This window comes from Oncorhynchus kisutch, linkage group LG18, assembly GCF_002021735.2.
Source record: "Oncorhynchus kisutch isolate 150728-3 linkage group LG18, Okis_V2, whole genome shotgun sequence".
NCBI classification, from domain to species: Eukaryota; Metazoa; Chordata; class Actinopteri; order Salmoniformes; family Salmonidae; genus Oncorhynchus; species Oncorhynchus kisutch.
This window is the reverse complement of record NC_034191.2, coordinates 9,489,166-9,512,481: the sequence shown is the minus strand read 5'-3', so window position 1 is coordinate 9,512,481 and position 23,316 is coordinate 9,489,166. Positions and strand designations below refer to the sequence as shown.

Genomic DNA, 23,316 nt, shown 5'->3' with positions numbered 1-23,316 from the left:
TATTTAGAACATTCAGACACTATTTAGAATATTCAGACACTATTTAGACTATTCAGACTGTATTTAGAACATCCAGACACTATTTAGAATATTCAGACACTATTTAGAACATTCAGATACTATTTAGACTATTCAGACTGTATTTAGAACATCCAGACACTATTTAGAACATTCAGACACTATTTAGAACATTCAGACACTATTTAGACTATTCAGACACTATTTAGAACATTCAGATACTATTTAGAATATTCAGACTGTATTTAGAACATCCAGACACTATTTAGAACATTCAGACACTATTTAGAATATTCAGACACTATTTAGAACATTCAGATACTATTTAGACTATTCAGACTGTATTTAGAACATCCAGACACTATTTAGAACATTCAGATACTATTTAGAACATTCAGACACTATTTAGAATATTCAGACACTATTTAGACTATTCAGACTGTATTTAGAACATCCAGACACTATTTAGAACATTCAGACACTATTTAGAACATTCAGATACTATTTAGACTATTCAGACTGTATTTAGAACATCCAGACACTATTTAGAACATTCAGACACTATTTAGAACATTCAGATACTATTTAGACTATTCAGACTGTATTTAGAACATTCAGATACTATTTAGAACATTCAGATACTATTTAGAACATTCAGACACTATTTAGAACATCCAGACACTATTTAGACTATTCAGACTGTATTTAGAACATCCAGACACTATTTAGAACATTCAGACTGTATTTAGAACATTCAGATACTATTTAGAACATTCAGATACTATTTAGAACATTCAGACACTATTTAGAACATTCAGATACTATTTAGAACATCCAGACACTATTTAGAACATTCAGACACTATTTAGAACATTCAGACACTATTTAGACTATTCAGACTGTATTTAGAACATTCAGATACTATTTAGAACATTCAGATACTATTTAGAACATTCAGACTGTATTTAGAACATTCAGACACTATTTAGACTATTCAGACTGTATTTAGACTATTCAGACTGTATTTAGAACATTCAGACACTATTTAGACTATTCAGACTGTATTTAGAACATTCAGACACTATTTAGACTATTCAGACTGTATTTAGAACATTCAGACTGTATTTAGAACATTCAGACACTATTTAGACTATTCAGACTGTATTTAGACTATTCAGACTGTATTTAGAACATTCAGACACTATTTAGAACATTCAGATACTATTTAGACTATTCAGACTGTATTTAGAACATCCAGACACTATTTAGAACATTCAGACACTATTTAGACTATTCAGACTGTATTTAGAACATCCAGACACTATTTAGAACATTCAGACACTATTTAGACTATTCAGACTGTATTTAGAACATTCAGACACTATTTAGACTATTCAGACTGTATTTAGAACATTCAGATACTATTTAGACTATTCAGACTGTATTTAGAACATTCAGATACTATTTAGAACATTCAGACACTATTTAGAATATTCAGACACTATTTAGACTATTCAGACTGTATTTAGACTATTCAGACTGTATTTAGAACATTCAGATACTATTTAGAACATTCAGACACTATTTAGAACATTCAGACACTATTTAGACTATTCAGATACTATTTAGACTATTCAGACACTATTTAGAACATTCAGACACTATTTAGAACATTCAGACACTATTTAGACTATTCAGACACTATTTAGACTATTCAGACACTATTTAGACTATTCAGACACTATTTAGACTATTCAGACACTACACTATTTAGACTATTCAGACACTATTCGACACTATTTAGACTATTCAGACACTATTTAGACTATTCAGACACTATTTAGAACATTCAGACACTATTTAGACTATTCAGACACTATTTAGACTATTCAGACACTATTTAGAACATTCAGACACTATTTAGAACATTCAGACACTATTTAGAACATCCAGACACTATTTAGAACATTCAGATACTATTTAGACTATTCAGACTGTATTTAGAACATTCAGACACTATTTAGAACATCCAGACACTATTTAGAACATCCAGACACTATTTAGAACATTCAGATACTATTTAGACTATTCAGACTGTATTTAGAACATTCAGACACTATTTAGAACATCCAGACACTATTTAGAACATCCAGACACTATTTAGAACATTCAGATACTATTTAGACTATTCAGACTGTATTTAGAACATTCAGACACTATTTAGAACATTCAGACACTATTTAGAACATTCAGACACTATTTAGAACATTCAGACACTATTTAGAACATCCAGACACTATTTAGAACATCCAGACACTATTTAGAACATTCAGATACTATTTAGACTATTCAGACTGTATTTAGAACATTCAGACACTATTTAGAACATTCAGACACTATTTAGAACATTCAGACACTATTTAGAACATTCAGACACTATTTAGACTATTCAGACTGTATTTAGAACATTCAGACACTATTTAGAACATTCAGATACTATTTAGAACATTCAGACACTATTTAGACTATTCAGACTGTATTTAGAACATTCAGACACTATTTAGAACATTCAGATACTATTTAGAACATTCAGACACTATTTAGAACATTCAGACACTATTTAGAACATTCAGACACTATTTAGAACATTCAGACACTATTTAGACTATTCAGACTGTATTTAGAACATTCAGACACTATTTAGAACATCCAGACACTATTTAGAACATTCAGATACTATTTAGAACATTCAGACACTATTTAGACTATTCAGACTGTATTTAGAACATTCAGACACTATTTAGAACATCCAGACACTATTTAGAACATTCAGACACTATTTAGAACATTCAGATACTATTTAGAACATTCAGACACTATTTAGAACATCCAGACACTATTTAGAACATTCAGATACTATTTAGAACATTCAGACACTATTTAGACTATTCAGACTGTATTTAGAACATTCAGACACTATTTAGAACATCCAGACACTATTTAGAACATTCAGACACTATTTAGAACATTCAGATACTATTTAGAACATTCAGACACTATTTAGACTATTCAGACTGTATTTAGAACATTCAGACACTATTTAGAACATTCAGACACTATTTAGAACATTCAGACACTATTTAGAACATTCAGACACTATTTAGAACATTCAGATACTATTTAGAACATTCAGACACTATTTAGACTATTCAGACTGTATTTAGAACATTCAGACACTATTTAGAACATTCAGATACTATTTAGAACATTCAGACACTATTTAGAACATCCAGACACTATTTAGAACATTCAGACACTATTTAGAACATTCAGACACTATTTAGAACATTCAGACACTATTTAGAACATCCAGACACTATTTAGAACATTCAGATACTATTTAGAACATTCAGACACTATTTAGAACATTCAGACACTATTTAGAACATTCAGACACTATTTAGACTATTCAGACTGTATTTAGAACATTCAGATACTATTTAGACTATTCAGACTGTATTTAGAACATTCAGACACTATTTAGAACATTCAGACACTATTTAGAACATTCAGACACTATTTAGAACATTCAGACACTATTTAGAACATTCAGATACTATTTAGAACATTCAGACACTATTTAGAACATTCCGACACTCTTTAGAATATTCAGACAGTAATTAGAACATTCAGGGACCATTTAGAACATTCAGGGACTATTTAGAACAGTGTCCTGCGTTCTATTGACCTTTACTGCATCAATTGTAACGTTGTCACGGTAATGTCACACCAAAGGAAGTGGTGTGTGTGTGTGTGTGTGTGTGTGTGTGTCAGGCAGAGCTGTAATCCTACCTCTCTGTTCAGCCATGGTCTGTATCGCTTAGCAGTGATATAACAGTCTTTCTATTCTCTCTCCCCCTCCCTCTCTCTCCCCTCTTCTCTCTAACACACAAACAGCTCTCTTTCTTCCTTCCTTTCCTCTCTCCTCTCTCTCTTCTCCTCTCTTTCTCTCCCCTCCTTCCCTACCTCGTTCTCTTTCATACACTCTGCTCTCTCCTCCACCCTTACCCTGCACCTCTATCTATCAACAGGCTCTTTATTAGAACAAGCTGCCAGCCTCCTCTCTCTACCCTCCTCCCCCTCTCTCTTCCCTCCTCCCCCTGTCTACCCTCCTCCCCCTCTCTCTTCCCAACTCCCCCTCTATCTTCCCTCCTCCCCCTCTGTCTACCCTCCTCCTCCTCTGTCTACCCTCCTCCCATCTCTCTTCCCAACTCCCCCCTCTCTTCCCTCCTCCCCCCTCTCTCTACCCTCCTCCTCCTCTCTCTACCCTCCTCCTCCTCTCTTTTATCTCCTCCCACTCCAACCTCACCTCAACAATCCCCCCTTTCTCTTCCCTCCTCCTCCTCTCTCTTCCCTCCCCTTTCTCTTCTCTCCTCCCACTCCAACCTCTCAACACTCTCCCCTCTCTCTTCTCTCCTCCCCTCTCTCTTCTCTACTCCCCCTCTCTCTTCTCTCCTCCCCCTCCCCCTCTCTCTTCCCTCCTCCTCCCTCTACCCTCCTCCCCTCTTCTCTACCCTCCTCCCCTCCTCCCCTCTTCTCTACCCTCCTCCCCATCTTTCTTCCTTCCTCCCCCTCTCTTCCCTCCTCCCCCTCGCTCATCTCTTCTTCCACTCTAACCTCCCCTCAACACTCCCCCCTCTCTCTACCCTCCTCCCCTTCTCTCTTCTCCCCCCTCTCTCTACCCTCCTCCCCCTCTCCCCCCCCCCTTCCAACCACCCCTCAACACACCCTCCTCTCTGTTTCTCTCTCTGGGTTCAAGGAGGGCTGGGTACATCTAAATGTGTGTGTGTACATATATAATCATATTTTGACCCTTTCCCTTTCGTGTTTCTTCAATGTTTCCTAATTTTTCATTTTGATAGTCTGAAAGTGATTAATCAGCTCTTTTAGTTCCTCAAACACACAGACTGGTTGACTAATACCAAAAGGGGAAGGGTTAGGGAGACAGACAGAGAGATGGTGAGAGAGAGTGAGACAGTGAGAGACAGAGTGAGAGAGAGGCAGACAGATTGAGACAGAGAGGCTGGGTGGGGGAGATGAGAGGTAAAGAGAGACAGAGATACAGAGAGGAAAGAACATTGTCAGTGTGGTGCCTATCGTGTTCGCCTCAGAAACAAAATGTCCACAGTTAGAAACAGGGCTGAAACAGAAAGCTCCAGGAATATCAATACAAATCTGTTTACTCCTTGTAGATGCTTCAAGCAGCAGTTTCTGTAGTGTAGTGGTTATCACCTGAGAGTAACACGCGGTGTAGCACAATTCTGATGACCTTTTCTGCTATTTTGAGACATGGTTATCCCACCCAGGGACATATGATTATTTATAATACTTGTTACACTGTAGTTAAAACATGGATCACATGACAGCACAGATTACCCTGTTTAATAAAATAAACACTATAGTTGATTCCCTCAGGATTTGGTACACTGTACTTAAAACAATAATTTTTTTCAATTCAAATCTTTATTATAATTCCGTTTATTCCCTCAAACAAAATCATTTTACAGGAGAGGAGAGGACCCACTGTGATTAACTAGTTTTACAGGAGAGGAGGGGACCCACTGTGATTAACTACATTGGGGAAATAAAGTATTTAGTCAGCCACCAATTGTGCAAGTTCTCCCACTTAAAAATATGAGAGAGGCCTGTATTTTCATCATAGGTACACTTCAACTATGACAGACAAAATGAGAAAAAAAAATCCAGAAAATCACATTGTAGGATTTTTAATGAATTTATTTGCAAATTATGGTGGAAAATAAGTATTTGGTCAATAACAAAAGTTATCAATACTTTGCTATATACCCTTTGTTGGCAATGACAGAGGTCAAATGTTTTCTGTAAGTCTTCACAAGGTTTTCACACACTGTTGCTGGTATTTTGGCCCATTCCTCTATGCAGATCTCCTCTAGAGCAGTGATGTTTTGGGGCTGTTGCTGGGAAACACGGACTTTCAACTCCCTCCAAATATTTTCTATGGGGTTGAGATCTGAAGACTGGCTAGGCCACTCCAGGACCTTGAAATGCTTTTTACGAAGCTACTCCTTCATTGCCCGGGCGGTGTGTTTGGGATCATTGTCATGCTGAAAGACCCAGCCACGTTTCATCTTCAATGCCCTTGCTGATGGAAGGAAGTTTTCACTCAAAATCTCACGATACATGGCCCCATTCATTCTTTCCTTTACACGGATCAGTCGTCCTGGTCCCTTTGCAGAAAAACAGCCCCAAAGCATGATGTTTCCACCCCCATGCTTCACAGTAGGTATCGTGTTCTTTGGATGCAACTCAGCATTCTTTGTCCTCCAAACACGAAGAGTTGAGTTTTTACCAAAAAGTTATATTTTGGTTTCATCTGACCATATGACATTCTCCCAATCTTCTTCTGCATCATCCAAATGCTCTCTAGCAAACTTCAGATGGGCCTGGACATGTACTGGCTTAAGCAGGGGGACACGTCTGGCACTGCAGGATTTGAGTCCCTGGCTGCGTAGTGTGTTACTGATGGTAGGCTTTATTACTTTGGTCCCAGCACTCTGTAGGTCATTCACTAGGTCCCCCTGTGTGGTTCTGGGATTTTTGCTCACCGGTCTTGTGATCATTTTGACGCCACGGGGTGAGATCTTGCCTGGAGCCCCAGACCGAGAGGGATTATCAGTGGTCTTGTATGACTTCCATTTCCTAATAATTGCTCCCCCAAAAGAAGGCATTAATGAAAAATTGAATTTTCAGTTTCAACTATGGTACTTATTGAATGTATCAACGAGTGCTGTTTACACAGAGGTTCAAACCTGTCGGACCGTTTGCATGTTAAGTGCACGTGATAACAGCTACACTACAGAAACTTCTGCTTGAGATACCTGCAAGAAGTAAACTGAATTTTCTTATAGTCAGTGCATGTATTTGAATTTCCAAAATAAGGTATTTATGAGGGCAACTAATCTCTTTTATAAATACAGTACTTACTGCATGTGTCAAAGATGCCTCTTTCCGCACGGTTTCAAACCAGGGATCTTTCGCGTGTAAAGCGAACGTGATAACCACTACACTACAGAAACTGATGCAACTGTTATCTGCAAGGAGTAACCCAAATTTTACAGATATTCATTGCATGTATTCGAATTTCCCAAAAAAGCCATTCATGAGAACATATATTCTCTGTTGTTGATACAGCACTAACTGCATGTGTCAAAGATCACTGTTTCTATCAGTTTTTCAACCACAGACCTTTCGCATGTAAGGTGAACGTGATAACCATTACACTACAGAAACTGCTGCATTAATTACCAGCAAGGAGTAAACCGCATTTTACAAATATTTATTGCATGTATTCGAATTTCCAAAGTAAGGCATTTATTAGATCAACTATTCTCTGTTACAAATACAGTACTTAATGGATTTGTCATAGAGAACTGTTTCCGCCCAGCTTCGAATCGGGGACCATTCATGTGTAAAGCAAACTTGATAACTACTAAACTAGAGAAACTGCTGCTAGAATTATTACTGTGGAGTAAACCAAATTTTACATAAATTCATCGCACGAATTCGAAATTCCAACATAATGCATTCATGAAAATGCACTGTTACAAATACAGTACTTCCCACATGTGTCAGAGACGTCTGTTTCCGCCCAGCATCGAAAAGTATACATTTTGCGTCTTAAGTGAACTTGATAACCACTACGCTATGGAATCTTTTGATTCCCAAAAGAAGGCATTAATGAAAAATAGAATTTTCTGTTTCAACTATGGTACTTATTGAATGTATCAACGAGTGCTGTTTACACAGAGGTTCAAACCTGTCGGACCGTTTGCATGTTAAGTGCACGTGATAACAGCTACACTACAGAAACTTCTGCTTGAGATACCTGCAAGAAGTAAACTGAATTTTCTTATAGTCAGTGCATGTATTTGAATTTCCAAAATAAGGTATTTATGAGGGCAACTAATCTCTTTTATAAATACAGTACTTACTGCATGTGTCAAAGATGACTGTTTCCGCCCGGTTTCGAACCAGGGACCTTTCGCGTGTAAAGCAAACATGATAACCACCACACTACAGAAACTGATGCATTAATTACCTGCAAGGAGTAAACTTAATTTTCTTATAGTCAGTGCATGTATTTGAGTTTCCAAAAGAAGGTATTTATGAAAGCAACTCATCTCTTTTATAAATACACAACTTACTGCATGTGTCAAAGATGACTGTTTCTGTCCGGTTTCGAACCAGGGACCTTTCGCATGTAAAGCGAACGTGAAAACCACTACACTACAGAAACTGATGCAAATCTTATCAGCAAGGAGTAACCCAAGTTTTACAGATATTCATTGCATGTATTCCAATTTCCAAAAAAAGCCATTCATGAGAACATATATTCTCTGTTGTTGATACAGCACTAACTGCATGTGTCAAAGATCACTGTTTCTATCAGTTTTTCAACCACAGACCTTTCGCATGTAAGGTGAACGTGATAACCATTACACTACAGAAACTGCTGCATTAATGACCAGCAAGGAGTAAACCGCATTTTACAAATATTTATTGCATGTATTCGAATTTCCAAAGTAAGGCATTTATTAGAACAACTATTCTCTGTTACAAATACAGTACTTAATGGATTTGTCATAGAGAACTGTTTCCGCCCAGCTTCGAATCGGGGACCATTCATGTGTAAAGCAAACTTGATAACTACTAAACTAGAGAAACTGCTGCTAGAATTATTACTGTGGAGTAAACCAAATTTTACATATATTCATCGCACGAATTCGAAATTCCAACATAATGCATTTATGAAAATTCTCTGTTACAAATACAGTACTTCTCACATGTGTCAGAGACGTCTGTTTCCGCCCAGCATCGAAAAGTACAAGTGAACTTGATAACCACTACGCTATGGAATCTTTTGATTCCCAAAAGAAGGCATTAATGAAAAATTGAATTTTCAGTTTCAACTATGGTACTTACTGAATGTATCAATGAGTGCTGTTTACACAGAGGTTCAAACCAGGGACCTTTTGCATGTTAAGTGCACGTGTAGAGAAATGCTAATTCTTATGTAGGTGACCAAACTATTGTTAAGGGGGGGCTACCACTCAGAGTTGAGCCTGTGGGGTCCCCTACAGGATAGCTCCCGCATTACACTAATGGCCAAAACCAGCGCACACACACATGATCTCCTTTGTCTCTGAACGTTGAATGCCCGAAGAGGATTCTACGATGACGGACAGACTACTGAGCCAATGGCGGAAGACTACAGACTACACCCCAGCTGAACCAATCCAAAGATCCGATCTTCCAGAATCAACCTACTTTCTTTTCTATATAATAGTGGTGTACTGATTGTAACGGCCTCTTCTTCGTCTGCGCTTCCGTACGAACCAGCGGGAGAGCCGTAATTACGCTGTTCTAGATATCTTCACTCTGAATAAACTGTAGCTTGTCATACAATTTACCACCTTGTCTGAATCGATCCTTGACCGACTCGTCCGTCTACATATCCAATTGCTAACAGAAATGGTAGCAGAGTATAGTTTACTAACGATCCAGTCGAAGTGAGTTGATTTGGGTGTGGGGAGGGGCGAGTTGGTGAAAGGACGATTCATTAAATAAATAAGAAAGACGGGTGAAGACTTTCGGGGGAGGGCAACAATTCTGCTCAACTCGGAAAACTGATTACAAGGTGCACCAAAAAAAATAAAAATAAGGTAAGCAAAAGCCTGTTAAATCAAACTTTGCATATTGTCGAATAGTCTGTCCACATTTTTATCAGTTTTTCCGAGTAAGTATGAATTCTTGTGTAAATTTATAATTTGCTGACGAGTCGAAATAACAGTGTATGTGAACATATGTAGTAACGAACCGGCGACGGCCGGTGTGATTTAAATCATTGATGAGATATCAGTAAGGGGATAGCTAATTACTATTCTTCAAATCTGGCACCGAGGGGATAAATTGTAATTTTATCCCGTGACCCGGTACGGCTCAGTCTGATAGAGATTCACCGATAGGGGTCGGACATGTGTGATAGTTCCGATAGGGGTCGGGAATAGAGATCAGTAGGGGATAGCTAATTACTATTCTTCAAATCTGGCACCGAGGGGATAAATTGTAATTTTATCCCGTGACCCGGTACGGCTCAGTCTGATAGAGATTCACCGATAGGGGTCGGACATGTGTAATAATTCTGATAGGGGTCAGCTCGATAGGGATCAGGAATAGAGATCAGTAGGGGATAGCTAATTACTATTCTTCAAATCTGGCGCCGAGGGGATAAATTGTAATTTTATCCTGTGGCCCGGTACGGCTCAGTCTGATAGAAATTCACTGATAAGGATCGGCTTTCAGGGGTCAGAGATATAACGTGCTGTTTTGTCTTGTTTTGTCTATTTGTAACTGTTTATGTTATGTTATGTTAAAATGCAATGTGGTTGTAATTGTTTCCATTAAGATTGTTGGTGGTTAGATAGAGGGAGAGAGAGAGAATTATAATAAGGGATATTGGATAAATCCGAAACTTCTATATTGTATGTACCTATGTTAATAGGTACATGTATAAATGTATAATCAGGAATGAAATGACTGATGTATAATTGAAATAATATCTGAATATAATATTTAAATATTGAGACTAAATAGTCGAATAGATCCCTTGGTTGTGCGCTCCATAATGCTATACAAACCCATGCGGTTTTTCTCAACCTGAATATACGAAGGAGAAGCTCTGAGATAAGGCAGAGCACGAGCAATAGTGTCTCTTCGAATACCTCGTGGGCATTAATCAACGTCGGGCGAAGTATATGCTAACTATATTCAGATAGAAGGAGAGAATTTAGATTAAAACTACGATTAAATTCCGATTGAATTAAATTAAATTACGTTTAAATCAAATTCACAATGGCGAACCCCAATACTCCAAAGCTGAGGTTTAATGAGTTCCTAGAACAAAAAATTGAATATAGATCAGGGGGACAGGAACAATGGAAGCCTATAAAGAAAGTTTGGGAGGGATTGAAGTTAAAATGGACACAAGCAGGTTATCTAGGGGGGTGGCCGCCAACAGGGGCCCAGCTGAAAACAATGGAATGTGAGTTGAGAGGGACGTAGCAGGAGGCCAGAGACAAGGAAGTTGAAAGAAATAAAAGCCATGTATTTAAGAACCAAGGGACCAAACAGAGAATGAACAGAAGGCGGGGCCATTGCGTCTCCCACTGGTCTGCTTACTGGTGTAAATGAAGATTTGTAAGAATCAAATCCTGTGCATGAAACACGCTTGATATTCAGTCGGGGACTAATATCGATATGAATGAGGTCGGGGACAAAGCGAGTGTGGTACATGAGGTGTTTCAGTTGGAGCTGGAACCGGTGAGAATGTTGAAAAAGTCGCAGGCTTGCTGATGAGAGTTATATCATAGAATATTGAGGGGGGTGCATGACTGTTGGAAAGAGTGTTAAACTCTATTAACGCAAAATTATTTTTGAGGATTTATATTATGAGGTTTGAACTATACTAATGTTGTAGAATTACATAATCAACATCTGAACATACTTACGTTAAACATTAATTGAGCCACTGAGTAATAGATAAGCTGTACACTAGGTACGGGGCGAAGGGTGTGGTCGATGTAAGACGGGAGTGGTGTTCTAACCAAATTATTTAGTTATTTTAATTCATTTACACAAGTACTTCCCGGGTATTGATTTTGGTTTGATTGTTCAGATAACATCATTGAAATTAAACAGGAGGTCAAGGTATACTAACATTAGAATCTGTTTTCATTATGGAGAACTATGAAAGGCCCGCAGAGTGGATTGCAGGCTGAGGTTTTTATGTTAAAGGGACAGTGCACATTTATCACAGTTGTGTGTGTCTGTCTAATGGCTGGGTATTTAAGAAGTATTTTTGGGAGAAAATTTGGAGAAACACGAATAAGACATGAAACATCGAGACAAATTATTTGAGTTTGAGGGGATTATCATAATTATTAGGTTTTGTTTTTGTAGTAAATGTTTGGGTTAAGGGGATTTCCATGTTCCCAGAGACATGATATTTTAAAGAGGCACGCTCACATATGGAACCTTTATGAGTTTTTTATTTTATGAGTTTTAATTACACAAGTAATTTTTATTTTATTTTAAGGATAAAGGGTTCTTTAATATGTCTAATATGGTATGGAACACGAATGTGGGGGGATGGTGTAACCCGTGACCGGATTTCATGGCTCTCTCGGGTGGTCTGATCAGCCACAAGGGGGTGCCATTTGAATAATACATTTGTGGTCATGGGTAATACTGTTTAAAAAAATAAAAAAATAAAAAAATTTAATTTAATTTGTTTTTTAAGGTAACTTAATTATAGTGGAGTTTACTTAACCTATATAAAGACTTTAGTAATTGCCACCATAGACATGTTTTTCTAAAAATAAAAATCCATGAGTTTAGATAAAGCCAAACAGTGGGACATTTAGTTAAAATGTGGAAACATGGGAAAAGGCAGACAGATGAGCCCTCCCCCGCACTGCAGAGACCTTGACGGTTGGAGAGCAGAGAGGAGAAGTTTTAGAAGGGAGCCAGGACGAGCAGAGATAACGGAGTGTGTAGATAACAGTCACTGAGTGGAGACAAAAGGGAGAATTGGACATGTGGAAAATTAAAGGGGCGCTCCTACATGATAATGTCAGAACAGAAGGATAATATACTAATCTTACCTAAGTCATTATTTAGAGTAGGTAAGGTTGTTACCTGGGCATAGCCAGGTATCAAAAGGGGGATAGGTAAATTGTGGTCTAGGATAGGATGGGGCCTATTGGATAAGAAACTAATATTTTTTTAATGTAGTTAACAAATGGGCATAGAAGTTAAAGATAGAATCAGATAAAACATGAGAAACTGTTTGTTAACCAAGCCTGTATGTCCAGCATTTTATGCATTATAGGTGAACTACAGGTGAAGTCACTCAATCCAGTCCCAGAGGCTTGTTGGGGGGACCATACCAAGGTCTCCTGGTGACAGCTAGCTGAAAGAGCTACCCGGATTCATATCGCACGGTGGGAGGGTAAGACACACTGACACTATCGAACAATAAACAGTGTTCGAGAGGAGAACTGGAATTAACAGAATTCCGGGGGCCATCTCTCGAATGAAGAAAATCCTCCCTGTCCTGTCACCCCTGTTTTTGTTCATAGAAGTGAAGATGTGTCTGGCTCTTGCTAAGTGATGTGTTCTCGGGGAAAGGGTGGGGCTTCACATGGAAGCTGTTTGTCTGAGCGGTCTTATCGTGGGTGACATCCCAAATAACACAGCTCCGGATGAATCAGTACCTGAAGCCTCAGCTGGTTTGACCACCCTGGCTCACGGGTTGACAGAAAACACTGGGGTGGATACTTCTCTGATTAATGGGGTTTGATAGTATGTTTAGAAAATGGGGAAAATATTATGATCACTGTATTATGGGCTACATTCACCTGTGTGACTGTTTTAGTTTTATGGGGCTGTTGTCTAACTCCCTGTGTATGAGGCCTTATTTCCAGGACTCTGGAGAAATCGATGGAAATAGATGGTGATGTACCAGCGGATTCCAGGTTCTGACCCGTGGAATGCTGAATGTATGTCTACAGAACAGGTGGACGAAAATTATAAATGAAATTATATTAAATTGGGAGGGTGTCCGTATGGGGATTACAGGATAACCGACTTGGGACAGTTCTGGGATTGGAAGAGAGGGTATCCTTATAGCATAGGGGATCCCACAAAGGTGGATAGGTTTTTCATGATATGGGAAAACCTGGGAGCACTGTTGAACTTTGTAAAGGTGATGAAATCTTGCTAACCATCAAAACTATTAAGCTCTCTGATGCAGGCACTTACACCCTCGGACTACAAAGGACCGGGACAGACACGATGGGTGTGTTTTCTATTAAGGTGCTGCCAAAACCAGAGGTCCCAGATGAACCAGGGCCAGACACACTCCTCTACCACCCCTGGACCGAACCTGCCACCACTGTGTTAAAAATCCCATTCAGGTAATTAATGTTAGACTATTCAGCTATTGATCAATTAGGCACTGAGACTGGTGTTATTGGTAGGGACAATTTGTGGCTTTCTTATGAGGTACAGTTAAGACCCTGAAAAGAAAGGACTACATGAGTTACATGAAACATTGGTCATGATGGACCTGTTCTGGCTACACACCCATTTGCTATAGGAGAAGGAGAGGGGTGGTTGTGTATTCTGAGAGGTTTATACCTGGTTGAGGCCAATTCAACTCTCTGTTCCTCTTTGAGCCTTGTGTTTCCTACAGTACCTCCTCATCGGGCCCCTTGGGGTGTTGAGGCATATGGGGGCAATTACAGTTGCATCACGGGTACAGGTAATGGCATTGATTATGGGAGATGCCTGAAGCTGATTGCAGTAGTAACATAACCATTAATTCCACTTGGCCAGTTACAGGCCTAAACCAAACTAGTGGTCTGGCTGATGTGTGGTGGATCTGTGGACCCAAAAGAGTGCTGAGACTCATTCTTAGAGGAGACTGGCAAGGTACATGTGCTCTGACCAGTTTGATAATTCCACTGACCATTGTTGATGTTACTGCTGAACAGTTGTTGGGTTCTGTATCCAGGGGACCTGAAAACATTCCATCCCATGGGAGACATAGAAGTAGTGCTCCATGGACAGAGGATGTAGTTGACATACACACTAACCTGTTGGGAGTGCCGGTGGGGGTTCCTCATGAGCTTCAGGCCTTGGGCAGGAATGATGGATTATAGGTCCAGCCATAGTGGATGCAAGACAGACTGCATGGATTCATTACATCTACTATGATCAACAGCGTTTTGTTAATTACCCCCGTGATGCACTCACTGGTATGTCTGAACAGTTTGAGGCCACATCTAGGGTTGCCAGACAGAATAGACTTGCTTTGGATATGCTTCTTGCCAGTCAGGGGGGCGTATGCAAGATGTTCGGTGAACAATGTTGCACGTATATTCCTAATAACACCAGTCCAGATGGTAGTATATCTAAGGCCCTTAGTGGGCTTGATGCACTATCTGCTGAGATGAGGACCATGGCGGGGGTGGAGGAGTCTGGCCTGTTCTCTTGAGTGGGAGCCTGATTTTGGTAAGTACACTAGAATGGTGGTTACTGGATTTCTGACCCTTATTTTTGTTATTTGACGTGTTGTGCTGCTTGCATCATACCGTGTTTTAAGAAGTCTGTTACAGATGTGGTGAAGGCTTCAGGCATGATGATGCCTTTGCTTGATGCTCCAGTTGGAGATGCTGATACTGAAGCATGCTTTCAGGGGAGGATGAGACTGACTGAGGATGACCCATGGTATGCTGTGGGCGAGGTAGTAGAATAAATCTTACACCACCACAGTTCCTTGTTATACATCTTTATGATGGGTTTTCTTTCCAGTATGTTTGTTCTCCCTGTTGTGAAGGTTTTGAGTCCCTGGGTGGCATGAAGCCCAACTGGTGCAGGATAGGAGTAGCTGAGAGGACCAGATGGTTTATAATAATGCTTTGCTTTGCTTTACTCTGTTTTCCATGACCAAAGTTTTATCCGGTATCTTACATGTCAATAAACAAAGTGTTATCCTGTTTTTGCTAAGTGACACCCTTGTGGGTGTCAAAAGGGGGACTTAAATTTCACACCATTTTTTTTTGTTTTTTTTGTTTTTGAATGAGCTGTTCTCTTTTGACATGAAGGTATTTTAAACTCTGTGACTGTTACATGATTCATTGCTGAATTTTTGTTCACACCCTGGGGGGTGTGAAAAAGAGGGATTATTGGTTCCTGTGTTTTACATTATAGCCATTACCATATATATGATTGAATATTATCTGCTGTTGGCTTGTGTTGATGTATGCAAGTGTTATGCAACATAGCTGACTTGAAACATTGTTAAAAGTGTCAGGGCCAGGGGACTTTCTCATGCTGGAAAAATACAGAAGGGAGGGCACATTCAGAGCGTGGGGTTGCGAGAACAAGCGTTTTTTGTTAGATAACAGGAGCCAGGTGCGTGATAACGGTATGGAGCATGAGAGCCTGGCTGCAACTTCTCTTATGACATTCCAGAATCGCATTGCAGTAGATATGCTACTGGCGGAGAAAGGTGGAGCTTGTACTATGTTTGGTGAACAGTGTTGCACTTTCATCCCTAGTAACACAGCCTCCGATGGTAGCTTGACCATGGCCCTAGAAGGTTTGAGGACGCTTAATGGTAAAATGAAATCTCATTCTGGGATGGATACCTCGATGTGGGACTCCTGGATGAGTGCGTTTGGTAAATATAAAACCCTGGTGTCCTCCATTTTGGTATCCATTTCGGTGTTCGCTGCCATTTTAGTTCTCTGTGGATGCTGTTGCATTCCATGCATCCGTTCCCTTGCCACTAGGGTTATCTCTAAAGCCATTGACCCTTCCTCCCCTTCCCAGATGTTTCCTCTGCTGGATAAAGACCTACATGAATTCGAGGATGAGGAGGAGAGTGCCTATTTAGATTTACATTATATCTGCTGTTGCCTTATGGGGATGTATGTATGTGTTATGCAAGTGGATCATTCCGCCTGACTTGCCTAGTTTAAGTCACATCTCTTTGGAGATGTGAAGAGAGGGAATCACAACTTTTTCCTGCGGGAAAAAAGTTGGCTTATGTAGACAAGCATTTACTTTTATTTTGAGCTGTTGTTCTCCGCTCTGTAAAATGAGGGTTGTAAGTTCCTAGGTGGCTGGTAGCCAACTTAGTACATAGTGGGATTGAATGGAGAACATGATGTAATACATATATATCTATTTCTGTTTAAAACCGTGCCTTATTTCATAGTCCCCTTGGGAGAAGTTTCTCTTTGTGTCTGGATCCAGTTAGGTTGTGTCACGTCTCTGGTGAGACGTGAAGAGAGGGTTTTGTAGAGAAATGCTAATTCTTATGTAGGTGACCAAACTATTGTTAAGGGGGGGCTACCACTCAGAGTTGAGCCTGTGGGGTCCCCTACAGGATAGCTCCCGCATTACACTAATGGCCAAAACCAGCGCACACACACATGATCTCCTTTGTCTCTGAACGTTGAATGCCCGAAGAGGATTCTACGATGACGGACAGACTACTGAGCCAATGGCGGAAGACTACAGACTACACCCCAGCTGAACCAATCCAAAGATCCGATCTTCCAGAATCAACCTACTTTCTTTTCTATATAATAGTGGTGTACTGATTGTAACGGCCTCTTCTTCGTCTGCGCTTCCGTACGAACCAGCGGGAGAGCCGTAATTACGCTGTTCTAGATATCTTCACTCTGAATAAACTGTAGCTTGTCATACAATTTACCACCTTGTCTGAATCGATCCTTGACCGACTCGTCCGTCTACATATCCAATTGCTAACACACGTGATAACAGCTACACTACAGAAACTTCTGCTTGAGATACCTGCAAGAAGTAAACTTAATTTTCTTATAGTCAGTGCATGTATTTGAATTTCCAAAATAAGGTATTAATGAAAGCAACTCATCTCTTTTATAAATACACAACTTAGTGCATGTGTCAAAGATGACTGTTTCCGCCCGGTTTCGAACCAGGGACCTTTCGCGTGTAAAGCGAACGTGATAACCACTACACTACAGAAACTGATGTAACTGTTATCTGCAAGGAGTAACCCAAGTTTTACAGATATTCATTGCATGTATTCCAATTTCCAAAAAAAGCCATTCATGAGAACATATATTCTCTGTTGTTGATACAGCACTAACTGCATGTGTCAAAGATCACTGTTTCTATCAGTTTTTCAACCACAGACCTTTCGCATGTAAGGTGAACGTGATAACCATTACACTACAGAAACTGCTGCATTAATTACCAGCAAGGAGTAAACCGCATTTTACAAATATTTATTGCATGTATTCGAATTTCCAAAGTAAGGCATTTATTAGAACAACTATTCTCTGTTACAAATACAGTACTTAATGGATTTGTCATAGAGAACTGTTTCCGCCCAGCTTCGAATCGGGGACCATTCGTGTGTAAAGCAAACTTGATAACTACTAAACTAGAGAAACTGCTGCTAGAATTATTACTGTGGAGTAAACCAAATTTTACATATATTCATCGCACGAATTCGAAATTCCAACATAATGCATTTATGAAAATTCTCTGTTACAAATACAGTACTTCTCACATGTGTCAGAGACGTCTGTTTCCGCCCAGCATCGAAAAGTATACATTTTGCGTCTTAAGTGAACTTGATAACCACTACGCTATGGAATCTTTTGATTCCCAAAAGAAGGCATTAATGAAAAATTGAATTTTCAGTTTCAACTATGGTACTTACTGAATGTATCAATGAGTGCTGTTTACACAGAGGTTCAAACCAGGGACCTTTTGCATGTTAAGTGCACGTGATAACAGCTACACCACAGAAACTTCTGCTTGGGATACCTGCAAGAAGTAAACTTAATTTTCTTATAGTCAGTGCATGTATTTGAATTTCCAAAATAAGGTATTTATGAAAGCAACTCATCTCTTTTATAAATACACAACTTACTGCATGTGTCAAAGATGACTGTTTCCGCCCGGTTTCGAACCAGGGACCTTTCGCGTGTAAAGCAAACGTGATAACCACTACACTACAGAAACTGATGCAAGTGTTATCAGCAAGGAGTAACCCAAATTTTACAGATATTCATTGCATGTATTCCAATTTCCAAAAAAAGCCATTCATGAGAACATATATTCTCTGTTGTTGATACAGCACTAACTGCATGTGTCAAAGATCACTGTTTCTATTAGTTTTTCAACCACAGACCTTTCGCATGTAAGGTGAACGTGATAACCATTACACTACAGAAACTGCTGCATTAATTACCAGCAAGGAGTAAACCGCATTTTACAAATATTTATTGCATGTATTCGAATTTCCAAAGTAAGGCATTTATTAGAACAACTATTCTCTGTTACAAATACAGTACTTAATGGATTTGTCATAGAGAACTGTTTCCGCCCAGCTTCGAATCGGGGACCATTCATGTGTAAAGCAAACTTGATAACTACTAAACTAGAGAAACTGCTGCTAGAATTATTACTGTGGAGTAAACCAAATTTTACATATATTCATCGCACGAATTCGAAATTCCAACATAATGCATTTATGAAAATTCTCTGTTACAAATACAGTACTTCTCACATGTGTCAGAGACGTCTGTTTCCGCCCAGCAACGAAAAGTATACATTTTGCGTCTTAAGTGAACTTGATAACCACTACGCTATGGAATCTTTTGATTCCCAAAAGAAGGCATTAATGAAAAATAGAATTTTCAGTTTCAACTATGGTACTTACTGAATGTATCAATGAGTGCTGTTTACACAGAGGTTCAAACCAGGAACCTTTTGCATGTTAAGTGCACGTGATAACAGCTACACTACAGAAACTTCTGCTTGAGATACCTGCAAGAAGTAAACTTAATTTTCTTATAGTCAGTGCATGTATTTGAATTTCCAAAATAAGGTATTTATGAAAGCAACTCATCTCTTTTATAAATACACAACTTACTGCATGTGTCAAAGATGACTGTTTCCGCCCGGTTTCGAAACAGGGACCTTTCGCGTGTAAAGCGAACGTGATAACCACTACACTACAGAAACTGATGCAACTGTTATCTGCAAGGAGTAACCCAAGTTTTACAGATATTCATTGCATGTATTCCAATTTCCAAAAAAAGCCATTCATGAGAACATATATTCTCTGTTGTTGATACAGCACTAACTGCATGTGTCAAAGATCACTGTTTCTATCAGTTTTTCAACCACAGACCTTTCGCATGTAAGGTGAACGTGATAACCATTACACTACAGAAACTGCTGCATTAATTACCAGCAAGGAGTAAACCGCATTTTACAAATATTTATTGCATGTATTCGAATTTCCAAAGTAAGGCATTTATTAGAACAACTATTCTCTGTTACAAATACAGTACTTAATGGATTTGTCATAGAGAACTGTTTCCGCCCAGCTTCGAATCGGGGACCATTCGTGTGTAAAGCAAACTTGATAACTACTAAACTAGAGAAACTGCTGCTAGAATTATTACTGTGGAGTAAACCAAATTTTACATATATTCATCGCACGAATTCGAAATTCCAACATAATGCATTTATGAAAATTCTCTGTTACAAATACAGTACTTCTCACATGTGTCAGAGACGTCTGTTTCCGCCCAGCATCGAAAAGTATACATTTTGCGTCTTAAGTGAACTTGATAACCACTACGCTATGGAATCTTTTGATTCCCAAAAGAAGGCATTAATGAAAAATTGAATTTTCAGTTTCAACTATGGTACTTACTGAATGTATCAATGAGTGCTGTTTACACAGAGGTTCAAACCAGGGACCTTTTGCATGTTAAGTGCACGTGATAACAGCTACACCACAGAAACTTCTGCTTGGGATACCTGCAAGAAGTAAACTTAATTTTCTTATAGTCAGTGCATGTATTTGAATTTCCAAAATAAGGTATTTATGAAAGCAACTCATCTCTTTTATAAATACACAACTTACTGCATGTGTCAAAGATGACTGTTTCCGCCCGGTTTCGAACCAGGGACCTTTCGCGTGTAAAGCAAACGTGATAACCACTACACTACAGAAACTGATGCAAGTGTCATCAGCAAGGAGTAACCCAAATTTTACAGATATTCATTGCATGTATTCCAATTTCCAAAAAAAGCCATTCATGAGAACATATATTCTCTGTTGTTGATACAGCACTAACTGCATGTGTCAAAGATCACTGTTTCTATCAGTTTTTCAACCACAGACCTTTCGCATGTAAGGTGAACGTGATAACCATTACACTACAGAAACTGCTGCATTAATTACCAGCAAGGAGTAAACCGCATTTTACAAATATTTATTGCATGTATTCGAATTTCCAAAGTAAGGCATTTATTAGATCAACTATTCTCTGTTACAAATACAGTACTTAATGGATTTGTCATAGAGAACTGTTTCCGCCCAGCTTCGAATCGGGGACCATTCGTGTGTAAAGCAAACTTGATAACTACTAAACTAGAGAAACTGCTGCTAGAATTATTACTGTGGAGTAAACCAAATTTTACATATATTCATCGCACGAGTTCGAAATTCCAACATAATGCATTTATGAAAATTCTCTGTTACAAATACAGTACTTCTCACATGTGTCAGAGACGTCTGTTTCCGCCCAGCATCGAAAAGTATACATTTTGCGTCTTAAGTGAACTTGATAACCACTACGCTATGGAATCTTTTGATTCCCAAAAGAAGGCATTAATGAAAAATTGAATTTTCAGTTTCAACTATGGTACTTACTGAATGTATCAATGAGTGCTGTTTACACAGAGGTTCAAACCAGGGACCTTTTGCATGTTAAGTGCACGTGATAACAGCTACACCACAGAAACTTCTGCTTGGGATACCTGCAAGAAGTAACTTAATTTTCTTATAGTCAGTGCATGTATTTGAATTTCCAAAATAAGGTATTTATGAAAGCAACTCATCTCTTTTATAAATACACAACTTACTGCATGTGTCAAAGATGACTGTTTCCGCCCGGTTTCGAACCAGGGACCTTTCGCGTGTAAAGCAAACGTGATAACCACTACACTACAGAAACTGATGCGACTGTTATCTGCAAGGAGTAACCCAAGTTTTACAGATATTCATTGCATGTATTCCAATTTCCAAAAAAAGCCATTCATGAGAACATATATTCTCTGTTGATGATACAGCACTAACTGCATGTGTCAAAGATCACTGTTTCTATCAGTTTTTCAACCACAGACCTTTCGCATGTAAGGTGAACGTGATAACCATTACACTACAGAAACTGCTGCATTAATTACCAGCAAGGAGTAAACCGCATTTTACAAATATTTATTGCATGTATTCGAATTTCCAAAGTAAGGCATTTATTAGAACAACTATTCTCTGTTACAAATACAGTACTTAATGGATTGTCATAGAGAACTGTTTCCGCCCAGCTTCGAATCGGGGACCATTCATGTGTAAAGCAAACTTGATAACTACTAAACTAGAGAAACTGCTGCTAGAATTATTACTGTGGAGTAAACCAAATTTTACATATATTCATCGCACGAATTCGAAATTCCAACATAATGCATTTATGAAAATTCTCTGTTACAAATACAGTACTTCTCACATGTGTCAGAGACGTCTGTTTCCGCCCAGCAACGAAAAGTATACATTTTGCGTCTTAAGTGAACTTGATAACCACTACGCTATGGAATCTTTTGATTCCCAAAAGAAGGCATTAATGAAAAATAGAATTTTCAGTTTCAACTATGGTACTTACTGAATGTATCAATGAGTGCTGTTTACACAGAGGTTCAAACCAGGAACCTTTTGCATGTTAAGTGCACGTGATAACAGCTACACTACAGAAACTTCTGCTTGAGATACCTGCAAGAAGTAAACTTAATTTTCTTATAGTCAGTGCATGTATTGAATTTCCAAAATAAGGTATTTATGAAAGCAACTCATCTCTTTTATAAATACACAACTTACTGCATGTGTCAAAGATGACTGTTTCCCGCCCGGTTTCGAAACAGGGACCTTTCGCGTGTAAAGCGAACGTGATACAACTACACTACAGAAAACTGATGCAACTGTATCTGCAAGGAGTAACCCAAGTTTTACAGATATTCATTGCATGTATTCCAATTTCCAAAAAAAGCCATTCATGAGAACATATATTCTCTGTTGTTGATACAGCACTAACTGCATGTGTCAAGATCACTGTTCTATCAGTTTTTCAACCACAGACCTTTCGCATGTAAGGTGAACGTGATAAACCATTACACTACAGAAACTGCTGCATTAAATTACCAGCAAGGAGTAAACCGCAGTTTACAAATATTTATTGGCATGGAATTTCGAATTCCAAAGTAAGGCATTTATTAGAACAACTAGTCTCTGTTACAAATACAGTACTTAATGGATTTGTCATAGAGTACTGTTTCCGCCCAGCTTCGAATCGGGGACCATTCGTGTGTTGTAAGCAAACTTGATAACTACTAAACTAGAGAAACTGCTGCTAGAATTATTACTGTGGAGTAAACCAAATTTTACATATATTCAATCGCACGAATTCGAAATTCCAACATAATGCATTTATGAAAATTCTCTGTTACAAATACAGTACTTCTCACATGTGTCAGAGACGTCTGTTTCCGCCCGCATCGAAAAGT

General features: G+C 38.8%; 1 protein-coding gene and 9 non-coding genes across 11 annotated transcripts in view; all 10 read right to left on the bottom strand.

The window, feature by feature from the left end:
- The window catches only part of LOC116352755 (ectonucleoside triphosphate diphosphohydrolase 1), a 68,150-nt gene extending 63,812 nt beyond the window's left edge, over positions 1-4,338 (bottom strand). Inside the window, exon 1 of one of the 2 annotated variants that reach the window (XR_004203961.1) lies at positions 3,871-4,149. Coding sequence is in view for 1 of the 2 variants with exons in the window: in XM_031795777.1 (XP_031651637.1) it covers positions 3,871-3,886 (16 nt within the window). In the remaining variant the exon portion in view is untranslated. Of the gene's footprint in view, positions 1-3,870 lie in introns of both variants that reach the window. The other variant, XM_031795777.1, reaches the window with a different exon arrangement.
- Positions 4,339-7,060: 2,722 nt separating this feature from the next.
- Positions 7,061-7,133, bottom strand: trnav-uac (transfer RNA valine (anticodon UAC)). The gene has a single exon. It is a non-coding gene; the product is annotated as a tRNA-Val (tRNA).
- Positions 7,134-8,067: 934 nt separating this feature from the next.
- On the bottom strand, positions 8,068-8,140 carry trnav-uac (transfer RNA valine (anticodon UAC)). Its single transcript has one exon. It is a non-coding gene; the product is annotated as a tRNA-Val (tRNA).
- A 140-nt stretch (positions 8,141-8,280) lies between these two features.
- On the bottom strand, positions 8,281-8,353 carry trnav-uac (transfer RNA valine (anticodon UAC)). The gene has a single exon. It is a non-coding gene; the product is annotated as a tRNA-Val (tRNA).
- Positions 8,354-17,630: 9,277 nt separating this feature from the next.
- On the bottom strand, positions 17,631-17,703 carry trnav-uac (transfer RNA valine (anticodon UAC)). Its single transcript has one exon. It is a non-coding gene; the product is annotated as a tRNA-Val (tRNA).
- Positions 17,704-18,635: 932 nt separating this feature from the next.
- Positions 18,636-18,708, bottom strand: trnav-uac (transfer RNA valine (anticodon UAC)). The gene has a single exon. It is a non-coding gene; the product is annotated as a tRNA-Val (tRNA).
- A 932-nt stretch (positions 18,709-19,640) lies between these two features.
- On the bottom strand, positions 19,641-19,713 carry trnav-uac (transfer RNA valine (anticodon UAC)). The gene has a single exon. It is a non-coding gene; the product is annotated as a tRNA-Val (tRNA).
- Positions 19,714-20,645: 932 nt separating this feature from the next.
- Positions 20,646-20,718, bottom strand: trnav-uac (transfer RNA valine (anticodon UAC)). The gene has a single exon. It is a non-coding gene; the product is annotated as a tRNA-Val (tRNA).
- A 931-nt stretch (positions 20,719-21,649) lies between these two features.
- trnav-uac (transfer RNA valine (anticodon UAC)) lies at positions 21,650-21,722 on the bottom strand. The gene has a single exon. It is a non-coding gene; the product is annotated as a tRNA-Val (tRNA).
- Positions 21,723-22,653: 931 nt separating this feature from the next.
- On the bottom strand, positions 22,654-22,725 carry trnav-uac (transfer RNA valine (anticodon UAC)). Its single transcript has one exon. It is a non-coding gene; the product is annotated as a tRNA-Val (tRNA).
- Between the last annotated feature and the right edge of the window lie 591 nt (positions 22,726-23,316).